This window comes from Triticum urartu, chromosome 7 (genome assembly GCF_003073215.2).
Source record: "Triticum urartu cultivar G1812 chromosome 7, Tu2.1, whole genome shotgun sequence".
In the NCBI taxonomy this organism is placed as follows: domain Eukaryota; kingdom Viridiplantae; phylum Streptophyta; class Magnoliopsida; order Poales; family Poaceae; genus Triticum; species Triticum urartu.
This window is the reverse complement of record NC_053028.1, coordinates 656,943,354-656,955,486: the sequence shown is the minus strand read 5'-3', so window position 1 is coordinate 656,955,486 and position 12,133 is coordinate 656,943,354. Positions and strand designations below refer to the sequence as shown.

The following is a 12,133-nucleotide window of genomic DNA, read 5'->3' as shown; positions in this document are numbered from 1 at the left end:
AAACAATAGGGGATAGGATCATATGTTTATGCTTCTACGGTGGGCCACATCAGGCATGTGATATACATACATACATACATACATACATACATACATTAGGCATGTGTTATATACTGTCAGACTTCTTCTCACTCGATCGTCCACCAACCTGCTTGCTCATTCTTCTCTTCAACAAAAAAAAAACTTCCCAAAATACAACCAATGGCGCCTTTAGGAAAGAACATCTCTTGAGCCGTGCTCCTAATTGTCATCGTAGCTGCCGGTATGTACATGCACATGTATGAACGGTTGTAAATATAAGTCTCTCCTAACAGCTAAAGTTTTGGCATTGAATTGACTGATGTATAAAACTTAATATGTTGTTTTGATTAATCTTTTTGGAAAGATGTTGTTTTGATTAATCTTTCGGCTAAATTAACCACGTTCTTGCATGTGCTAGTATGTCCATTGTGTTCAATGGTGCTTGGATGCGAGTCGATTGAATGCCGGCACCAAAGCAGCAATTATAGAGGACTGTGCTTTGGCTTTACCGACGGTTGCTATCATACATGCCTAGCTGAAAGCTCCGATAACCAGTGGGGCCAATGTGACTGCCTTAAATGCTACTGCTATACATGCTAGTCTGAGATTGTTGCTGTTGCTAGCGCTCCGATATAGCTGTGAAAAATCAAATGTAATGATCTGAAACTTGTGTTATTGATCAAAGGGTTGGGGTATATATACCCTCTGTACAGACGCCTCAAAGGCGGTAATTACAACAGGACGCGTCCGTACGGACACACGCGTCCATACGGTGCCAGGAAGCACCTCTACGGATGGTCACGTCTGTTCGGGCGCTGGACACCTAATTAACCATGTAATACGGTTCAAATCTAATCCTAACACTAGTAGAAAACACGGCATAGTAGAAAACAGGGCATCAGTCTCGGTTTTAGAGGGCCTTTATTCCCAGTTCTGCAACCGAGACAAAACGATCATTACTAATGCCCATTACTTTTAATCCCAGTTGGCTTACGAACCGGGACTAAAGGAGCTCTACATGGCCGATGTGGGGCGCCCAGGCAGGAGGACCTTTAGTCTCGGTTGCTAACACCGACCAGGACTAAAATGCAACCACGTGTCAGCAGCTCCCAGGCTCTGGGTTTTTTGTTTTTAGGGGGGGGGTAGGGGTTTTGGAGGGTTTAGGGGTTTTGTATTGTGTTAGCTAGCTACTACATATAGAGAGAAGTGACCTCCCTTTCTCCGTGCTTGGTGCTTGGTCGACGCTAGCTACTACATATAGAGAGAACTCAACGCTAGCTAGTAAGCAAATGAAGGAACAATTAATTACACAAGATTGGCATGAACATATATATATATATATATATATATATATATATATAGAGAGAGAGAGAGAGAGAGGGAGAAGTGACCTCTCTTTCTCCGTGCTTAGTCGAACAACAAGTTCTCATATATCTATCCCATGCTACAACATACATACAATATAACATCTCTTACAATCCCTAACATCATCTACCTAAGATCTATTTGCAATTCCATATGGTATTCTTCGTGTTTAGGTATGACATGGTCAAGTAAGAGTCCCACCAATTCCTCTTGAATTGCTCGTATGCGATCATGTGGTAGGAGTTCATCCCGCATCTGCCAGATCTAATTTAAAGAAGGGGGTCAATACAAATATATGAATGAAACTCAACACAATTGATGGTAATAAAAAAGAATTGTGAATATTGTTTAAGTACTTCTAATTGTTTTGAAGTTATGCCTCACTCAAGGGTCGAGTTGCGAATGAACTCGCAAATGTAGTATCCACATAAATAATCCCGGGTGCTTGCCACAAGCACTTTACGAGAATAGAGTTCAATCAAACTGATAATCAAGCATAACAATGGTATTGATGAAACTAGAATCAATGAGAGATGCACGAAACTAGCTAGTACTACTTACTTTGGGGTGTGTAAATCGCAGCTCCTTATTCAGACCCGGGACCATTTCGGTGAACTTTTTCCAAACCCTGCCCAGCAAAGAAAATGATTACTTGATATCAGGAAATGAACGAAAGTTGCCGATATGATGCGATAATGATTGAACTTACATCTGAAGCATTTCACTCATGTCTGCACACTCCTTTTTCTCTTTACGTCTCGAGTCTAAGACAATTACTAATGCCCTGTCAAGCTTAATGGATAGCAGAATAAAGTGGAACCTGCGCACGCATAACTCATGAATTACACTTAACCTCGAGTAAGCAAAACCGGATATGCACAAGACGGTAACACTCACTGGAAATTGTAAGGAAAGAGTATTTCCCTTTTGTTTTGATGCCGAAGGAACGCTTTTAGCAAGTTATCCTCAGTATCTTCGGTTCTGTTTTGTACCGTCCATTCATTTACGGTATTTGGGCTAATGAACCCAATGTCATAGATTTTTTCCTATTTTGCATTCGATGATCTTCAATCTGCATAATATAGTGAGGATAATTATATATACATGCAATGGATGAGCTCAGATAGAGACTTAATTACAGAAATAGTACTTACAGATAGTAGCGAGTCATGAGTTTTTTGTCAAGGGCCTCTTGATTGAATAAATGAAATAATTCCACAAATTCAACAGGCATCAGGTCGACTCCAATGAAGTCATGCTCATCTTTAATTCCCAGCATCATACTGTCGGTCTCATCCTTCCTGCAGGTTTCCAAGTACCAGTCATGCAATCTTCGCATCACCGTTGGTAGATGCAGGAGCTGATCAGGTTTGATGAGAGGCTTCCTGTGCTCGTATCTAAAGACCTCTACTACCTCAGGCATTTCAAACTGTACATCATCGCCCACGTAATCACCAAGAGTGGTACCAGGCGCTAGCCCTGGATGATTAGCGATATCGCTAGACACCTTGAGAGGGGGGCATGATTGCTTCTCCTGTTCGCCGAGCTAGGGAATTTTTTCCCACTTAGTCTTGCAACACCGGTAGTACTCCCCGACCGCCGCGCTTCATCATATGTCTTTCTGATACATCAATCATAGTGTGATTGCGGTAGAGGCGGCGGTGGTCGCTTAAGGGCATCCAGAGTGCACTTCGCTTTCACCGGATCTATTGTTTCCTTCGAAGGTGGAGGTTTCTATTCAAAATGGGCCTTCACTTCGGATTCCATGATGTCCTTGGTTTCCTCCTTCAGTCCTTTCATATGGTAACTTTGGAGGAGCCCTGAGGCTTGGACCAGCTTTGAATTTCTTCCCACCTATTGCATTGCTAGCTGCCGGAGTGGCGGCGACTCTCTTCCGTCATTGCTGAGGTGGCGGAGTCCGCTGACGCGCCAGAGGAGGCGGAGGCGGAGGCGGAGTCCGCTGACGCACCGGAGATAGCTGAGGCAGAAGAGGACTCTGCTGAGAGGCCTCCTCCACCGGAGATGGCTGCTGAGGCGGCGGAGACAGCTCACGTGCCGGAGACGACTCAGGCAGCTGAGACGGCTGAGCTGGACTATGAGGAGTCTGCTGAGGGGCCTCCTCTGGCTGAGTTTGCTGAGGCAGCGTCCACTTTGGAAGCTTGATGTTCTCCTTTCTCCATAGACAGGTGAGGGACTCCTGGATTAGGGGGTCCTCGGATGTCCGGACCGTTTGATGTGGGCCGGACTGATGGACGGTGAAGATAAAAACCAGAAGACTTTCCCCCGTGTCCGGGTAGGACTCCTATATGTGTGGAAGGCAAGTTTGGTGTCCGGATATGTTATTTCCTTCCCCCACAAACTGACTATGTACAACCCTAGGCCCCTCCGATGTGTATATAAACCGGAGGGTTTCGTCCGTAGAGGCTATCAAAATTCTCATAGGCTAGACTGTTAGGGTTTAGCCATTAATTACGATCTTGAGGTAGATCAACTTTTGTAACCCATATACTCATCAAATACAATCAAGCATGACATAGGGTTTTACCTCCATTAAGAGGGCCCGAACCTGGGTAAACATTGTGTCCTACTCGTCCCTTGTTACCATATTGATCCTCAGACACATAGTTCGGGACCCCATACCCAAGATCTGCCGGTTATGACACCGACATTGGTGCTTTCATTGAGAGTTCCACTATGTCGTCAACGGAAGGATCGATGGCTCAACTTGTTAGCGGCAACGATGTTGTTTTCGGGGATACTTTTCTTCCCGACCAACTCTTCGTGTTTGGCGGCTTCGCTCTGCGTGCCAATACAACTGGTCACCTTGAGCAGATCGACAGCTACGCCCCTGGTCACCAGATCAGGTTTGGAAGCTTGAATTACATCGCTGCTATCCAAGGAGACTTGATCTTCGATGGGTTCTCGGCCTCGGCCGCCACTCCTCATCTACATGAAGGAAGCACTTCGGATCCACCATCAGATTCCGTTCAAGGATCAACTCTCGTGCCCGCCTTGGCCTTAGATCCAGAGCGGACCACTTCGTCCAAAGGCGGGAGGATAGACCCCGCCAGACTCTCCCATTAGGGAGCTTCCTGCCGGAGACCCGGGGATGACCATGTTGTCAGCAGGCCCGGAGTCAAACATGACTCTTCCTTTTATCGGGAAGCGGGACTCACCTCTGGACATCAACTCCAAACTCTTGAAATCACATGTCCAGTTTCCGCTTCTAAACGAAACTTTGGACCTGATGCGATCTCTCTCCATCACATAAGTGTCACTTACGAACTATGCCTAGCCTGAACATGGGGATGTGAGCGGGGAATATTATGTCCCACCCACCACCCACTTAATAGCCACTGTTGAGGACCTAACCGACATGCTGGACTACGCCTCCGAAGACATTGACGGTATGGACGATGATGCTGGAGCTGAACCAGGCCAAAACCCGCCTATCACTGGGTGTTGGACGGCCACTTCCACTTACAACGTATACATGGTGGATACGCCCGAGAAGAAGGACGACGATGGCACTCAAGATTCGATTGAGAACAAGCCCATCGAGGCACCACCAAAGTACCAACGTCAGCGGCGCCGCTCACGACCGCGTTGGGAGAAGGAAAGCAACACCGGCACCGGGGACAATGATACTCCGGAGAATGCCGAAGACGCCGACCAACCCGTTGAGCCTGCGTTCGAGCAGGATGAAAGGGAAGAAGGCCAATACAACCCCGAACACGCCGATCACGAGGATTTGGAAGACAGTAATTATCTAGCTACCTCCGAAGAGGAGGTCAGCCTAGGCAACGAAGATTTCATCGTACCAGAGGAACCCATCGAACAAGAACTCTTCAAGCGATAGCTCATTGCCACTGCAAGGAGCCTAAAAGAAACAGCAACAACTCCAAGTAGAACATGATACGCTCAGCGACAGATGGACCAAGGTCCTGGCTGCCGAGGAATACAACCTTGAATGCCCGACAAAGAGCTACCCAAAATGCAGGCTACTACCACAATTCGATGATGAGGCCCTTGAGCCAATACCGTCAAGACACAATCATGCTGATGAACCGGACCGACCACCACGTGGTCGGGACAAAGCGGCCAAGTATGCCGAACACCAGCCCGCTCCACCTCTCCATAAAGGCAAAGAGACAACGGCTCCGGGCTACACGTATGACTTACGTCAGGACCTGGACAATAGAGCCGGCCAGACTAGATCAATCTACGGATCAAGGGGACGTGCCCCAACATGAGACGACAACCATCAAGCCTGGAGCGATAAGCATACCAAGTTCGGGCTGAGAACCGAACACGGACGTCATCCGAACTCCGTCGTGACGTTGTCCGATATAGAGGCGCCGCACATGCCATGTGCTTTACCGATGAGGTAATGCAGCACCAGTTTCCGGAAGGGTTTAAACCCGTAAACATCGAGGCGTACGATGGAACGACAGATCCCGCTGTATGGATTGAAGATTTTCGTATCCACATTCACATGGCTCGCGGTGATGATCTCCACGCCATTAAATACCTCAACCTAAACCTAAAAGGACCAGCACGACACTGGTTGAATAGCCTCCCTGAGAACTCCATTGGTAGTTGGGAGGACTTGGAGGATGCTTTTCGAGACAACTTCTAAGGCACTTATGTTCGGCCACCGGTCGCAGATGACCTTAGACACATAGTCTAGCAACCCGGAGAGTCAGCCCACAAACTCTGGACTCGGTTCTTAATAAAAAAACCAAATCATCGACTGTCCGAATGCCGAAGCCTTAGCAGCCTTTAAGCACAGCGTCCGTGATGAATGGCTCACCCGACACCTCGGTCAGGAAAAGCCAAAAACTATGGCAGCTCTTACTATACTTATGACCCGCTTCTGTGCGGGCAAAGATAGCTGGTTGGCTCGTAGAAGCAACAACACCAGTGACCCCGGCGCCTCTAAGGCCAGGGATGGCAATGGAAGGCCACGATGTAATAAAAATAAGCGTTAGAACAACAACGAAGAAACTAAGGATACGGCGGTAAACGCTGGATTTAGCGGCTCCAAATACAGTCAGCGGAAGAAGCCATCCAAAGGAAATAGAGATGGTCCATCCAATTTGGACAAATTACTAGATAGGCCTTGCCAGATTCATGGCACCCCTGATAAACCTGCCAACCACACCAACATAAACTGCAGGGTTTTTAAACATTCCCGTAAATTAAATACCAAACACAAGGGGAAAGGACCTCAAAGCGAGGACGATGATGAGCCCCGCCCTCCGAATACAGGGGGACAAAAGAAGTTCCCACCCGAGGTGAAAACAGTGAACATGATATATGTCACACACATCCCAAAGAGGGAGAGCAAGCGCGCGCTAAGGGACGTCTACGCCGTGGACCCTGTCGCCCCAAAATTCAACCCATGGTCGGCTTGTCCGATCACCTTCGATCGCAGGGACCACCCAACTAGTATCCGTCATGGAGGTTCGACGGCCCTGGTACTCGATCCCATCATAGGCGAATACCAACTCACTAGAGTCCTTATGGACGGCGGCAGCAGTCTCAACCTGATCTATCAAGACACTGTCCGTAAGATGGGTATCGACCCCAATGTTGTCTTTGATGCGGCCCCTTAAATTTAGTACATTCCAATCTCCCACCCACTCCACAATCCATATGTATCCAGCACGAGTCATCCCTGGCCTTTACCGTCCCGGCCATGGACTGCTGCCAATCTCTCTCCTTTCCGAACTTGTATTCCTTCCCGTGTACCGCCCCTCCCTCATGATGCATATCCATTGTTCGGAGAGAGTCTGATGCCACGGTTGGCACTGTGAGTTGCGTCGATGCAAATCGGCTCTCACCATGCTTAGTTAAGCTTGTATGGCTTGGGCCCATTCTAGCTTCTCTCTTTCTCTTTCTTCACATTTATTGTTTTTGCCTGGTGTGACAGAGGCGTGTCGGCGGCTCGTTCTGTCAACGATAGTGATTATTCGGTGGTCTCGAAATCTCGATGTAATTTTATTATGTTTGAGATGCTTTGTACTTCCGCTCGCAAAAAAAGAGAGATGCTTTGTACTTCCAATGAACATTGATCTGGATCCTTTTTAGAAACAAGAAAAATTGGGCTCTATCTTGCTCCATGGTCTTATTTATCTCAACAAGCAAGCATCCACATCACCATATAATTATGGATGGGATAAGACCCACCTCAGCATGCAACTTTGCATGTATGGATGGAAAAGTCCCGCCGTGATTTTTTAATTCTATTATTATACTTATATTTAATTAATATTGTACAACTATACATCATCAAATATAATAAGTTATATGTCTTTCTAATTTTGGTTAAATTTATATTGATCTAAATATATATGCCACACAATCAAATCTAATTGAAATATATTGCAGCGAATTTCTGCAGCAACGCGCATGGTATCATTTATAGTTGGTATTATTCGTCAGCGCTACCAATGGGCCATTAACTAATAATTTTACGGCTAGCTGAGCATTCGTGTCCATGCATGCCAACAAGCCAGTAGAATAAACCAAAGTATGAAACGTAAAGTAGACACATGGAATCAAAACCATACAACACAATGGTCTATATACGCCTCCCGTGACCCGGATGATCGGGGTATGCCAGCTCGTAGCGCCGCCATGCCCGATATATTTCCTTTGTCCCTAGCTATGCTCCAGATTATTATGGCTATACACTTGTAAAGCCATCAAATATTTATATGCACACATCAGACAATATGCATATGGGAGTACTTTTTTCCGGAAACTAAAGCAAAGTCTCATGGCTCAGCTATCAGGTTTTGTTCTTTAGCGAACAGATCATGCTCCAACGGTGATACACACGTACGTAACATGCTAGTACAATAATGAACGGTTGCACATAATCTTTACAAATTACGTCAAGATTCGAATTAATTAGCTCCACTGACCATGACACGAACGAGTCACTTGCATGCACTTGCACACTGCATCCCAAGAAATAAATAACAGCGCAAGCAACCCAAGAAAACCATCCCAAGCTAGCAAAGCCTGCCAAGCTTCCCCACAGACCAGTAAGAGCAATGGCGCCGTCTAAGCTCGCCCTCTTCCTCGCCCTGAACCTGATCCTCCTCGCCGCCGTACAGGGTTGCGGGCCCAACTGCCCGCCTGTCGTTCCTACCCCGCCGATCCGCCCACCGCCTGTCGTGCCATCGACTGGCGGGGGCAGCTGCCCGATCAACACGCTGAAGCTGGGCGTGTGCGCCAACGTGCTGAACCTGCTGAAGCTCAGGATCGGTGTGCCGGCGAACGAGCAGTGTTGCCCGCTCCTGGGCGGGCTCGCCGACCTCGACGCCGCTGTGTGCCTCTGCACCGCCATCAGGGCCAACATCCTCGGCATCAAGCTCGACGTCCCCATCGACCTGACCCTCCTCCTCAACCAGTGCGGCAAGAAGTGCCCCGCCAACTTCATCTGCCCCATCTGATCCATCCATCCATGGCTGAATGTTATTACATGCATAATCGTTCAACTCGTAACCAGTTTGCTTGTCATACGCGCGCACCATACGTATGATTTTTCTGTTACAGTTCGTATGTCAGGCGTTTGCGTGGGCTCCCTCGCTCGTGCATGCATGCTTGATAGGCTTGTGATTGATCAATGTCATTGTATCCTGTTATGGTAGTAAATGCATGATTTGAATATTTGTAAAAGGATATACATCCTTGTACACGTACCTGGAATGAAAAGTTTGTTTAAGACTTCAAGTTGGGTTAATTCGACCCGTGATATGCCAGCATGAGTTGTATATTCATATGTAAGCGCATGCATGATTGCATCAATCATGATCAGATTCACATCTTTACCCATGCATTAGATACATCTTTCTGTTTTGCCTAAATGATCCTTGATAAAATTAAAAGTCACACTGAAGATTTTCCTCTTCTCTAATGCCACCTTTTACATCTTGATGTTCACTGATCCATAAAAAACCAAGCATGCATGCATCGCACTACTGATTACTCCGCATGCCATATGTACACTGGTAGATGTCATAAGTGCATGCATGCATACTTAAGTTTTTTCTGAGCACGGTTCAATCGCAGATGCTCACATACACTCACCTGTATGAACACAAATGCTTATGAACATTTTCTGCATCCGCAATCAATTTTTTTATTCAGAGATGTTTTTAATCAGCGAATTACTTTCTAATTCAGGAACATGTTCTGAATTTACGAACATTTTTTGATTTTGGAACATTTTTTGAATGCCTCAACTTCATGAACTATTTATTACTGTAAACAATTTATGAATCCAAGATTTTTGTGATTGTGTGAACAATTTTTCAAATCCATGATAATTTTTTGAATTGATGAACATTTTTTGCATTCAACAATTTTGAAATCCGAGAACATTTTCTAAAATTGACAAACATTTCATAAATTGGCAAACTTTTTCCATATTTTCGAACTATTTTATGATTCCTTGGAATTTTTCTTCCCTCTTGGCCATTTTTAGTTGTTTTTCAAAAAACAATCACCTGTAAATAAATCTAGTCGGCTCCTATATGAGAATAAATATAACGGACCTAAATGGTTGGCTCACTAGGTACCTCCCGGGTGCACATCAGTGGATCACTAAGTATCCCGCATGTGTTACCCGCGAGACATGAGCATGGGAGCTATATCTCGCCAATTGCGACTCATCCATTGACCTCACCTGCAGGGATCGACAAAGTGGGCCGACCCAAATTAGCAACTAGCGGTTTTCGGTAGCTTGCAAGATCGGTTTGTGGAATCTTCCACCCGGTTTGGCTGATTTTGGGAAGGTTCCATGCGTTTTTGTTATTGGTTTTCATCGTTCTTTATTTATGTTTTTCATTTTTTGTTTCTCAAAATACAAGTTGAATTTTTTGAATACAGTTTAAACATTTTCTGTACACAAGTTGAACAATATTAAGATACACTTTAACCATATTTCAAATCCTCCTCAAATATTTTTCCAAATACATGTTTAGTACTGTATTTGTTAATCACACATTGAACATCTTTTCAATACACAATGAACATTTTCTAAACACACTTTGAACATGTATCATAAATTTTATGAAGATTCTTTTTAAACATGCAAATATATCATCAACTGTCATGAACATGTTTGAATGGTTCAAAACATTCTTTTCATAGTTACACAGAAGAAATTATATTGTATGAATACATGTTGAACATTTTTCAAATACACATTAAAGATTTTTTCATACTCGTTGACCATTTTTTTCAAATACATGTTGAACATTTGTCATATGCTTATTGTATATTTTAAAAATACCTGAAGAACATTTTTGAAACACATATAGAATATATTTTTAAGGTCATGAACATTTTTTCTAACAGTGAACATTTTTTTAATCCTATTTTTTTGATAATTATGCAAACAAATACTTACATTGTATGAACATTTAAAACATGTGATGAAAAAGTTTTTAAATGTGTGAAGATATTTCAGGGCGTGAACAATTTTTTGGAGTGATATAACTCTTTTTTTATGAATATTTTAAAGGCGGCCAGTGATGGGATGTTAATACTGATTGGCTTATTCTAGGGCCGATCAATGTTCTCTTTGACGCCGCCCCTTAAATTTAGTACAATCCAACTGAAAGAACACGCGGTTCCCCCATGTTTGGTTTTGTTAATTGATGACAATCTCTATGGACTAATGGTTGCCTTGAGTTATATTTGAAGGTTTTGTCCATAGGCTTTTCTTGGAATATATGTGTTGGTTTCAAGGAGAGTTTGTGTCGACCAAGGTGCTATTCAAGGAGTTATCCAAAGATTGGTCATTTGAGAGTTGAGCTTATTGCAAGCATGTCTTGAAGAAGATTGTTTGATCATTCATGTTTACCTTCAAGACATCATCCAAATGAAGAGAGTTGGAAAGAATCAAGGTTGATCAAGACTAAGTCAAGAGTGAATCAAGTTGATCAACACACAAAGCGTACAAGATGTAGAGAGGGATCAAGTGATCCCATGGTATGGTAAGCATTGTCCATTACGCTTTGTGTACTAACCCATGGTCTTCGTGAGAGTTCTTTGTGGGGTTAGGTTGCGGTGTGCAAATTCAAGTGAAGCATCACGAATAGATCAAATGCTTCAAGCTTGCCGTCCATTGTGGTGACAATGGACTTGTGAAGATGTGTAGAAGTGTCTCACCCATAGTGGAGTATGGGGGAGCAATCAACTAGTCTTCATCGAGCCAACGCAATCAAGAAAGGTGGTCCAACTTGAGGGAGTCAAGATCGTCATTATCTAGCTTAAGTGGATCATGTGCAAGGCAAAGGTTTGCCCTTGATAGGTTTTCTATTTTACCGGTCTCATGATGGTAGTTGGGAGACCGGGTTATAGGATCGATTGCCGTACTATCAAGGGGGGCTCTCAAGTGAGTAGCTTGATCGTATCGTTCGTCGAGAGCTCAAACCATTGCATCCTTGCATCATGTTTCTTTGTTCTTGTTTGGTTCTCTTTGTGAGTCTTAGAGCTTATGGTCATCTTGATGACAAGCTTGAGTTCATCGAAAACGGAGTTTGCATGCGTCTTCCATGATGTTTTCGGTGTTGGAGGTTTTACCGGTCTTTTCCGAGAAAGGGTTCTCACCATTTTCGTTTGGGCCCTTTCTCATTTGCTTCTTATTGGTATTTCTTTCATGATTGTGTTATCCCTTGTCGCTAGCTTTCCAACAAACTTGGCTCCGTCGAATTCGGAGTCTGTT

At 44.5% G+C, this 12,133-nt stretch overlaps 1 protein-coding gene across 1 annotated transcript; it reads left to right on the top strand.

Moving 5' to 3' along the window:
- The first annotated feature begins 8,390 nt into the window (after positions 1 to 8,390).
- LOC125522434 (cortical cell-delineating protein-like) lies at positions 8,391 to 9,132 on the top strand. Its single transcript, XM_048687497.1, has one exon. The coding sequence runs from the start codon at positions 8,451 to 8,453 to the stop codon at positions 8,850 to 8,852; it is 402 nt and encodes a 133-aa protein (XP_048543454.1). The 5' UTR covers positions 8,391 to 8,450; the 3' UTR covers positions 8,853 to 9,132.
- The last annotated feature ends 3,001 nt before the right edge of the window (positions 9,133 to 12,133 follow it).

Excerpts from the sequence above, each read along its gene's own strand:
- LOC125522434 (XM_048687497.1), top strand. The coding sequence starts at position 8,451 with ATGGCGCCGTCTAAGCTCGCCCTCTTCCTCGCCCTGAACCTGATCCTC.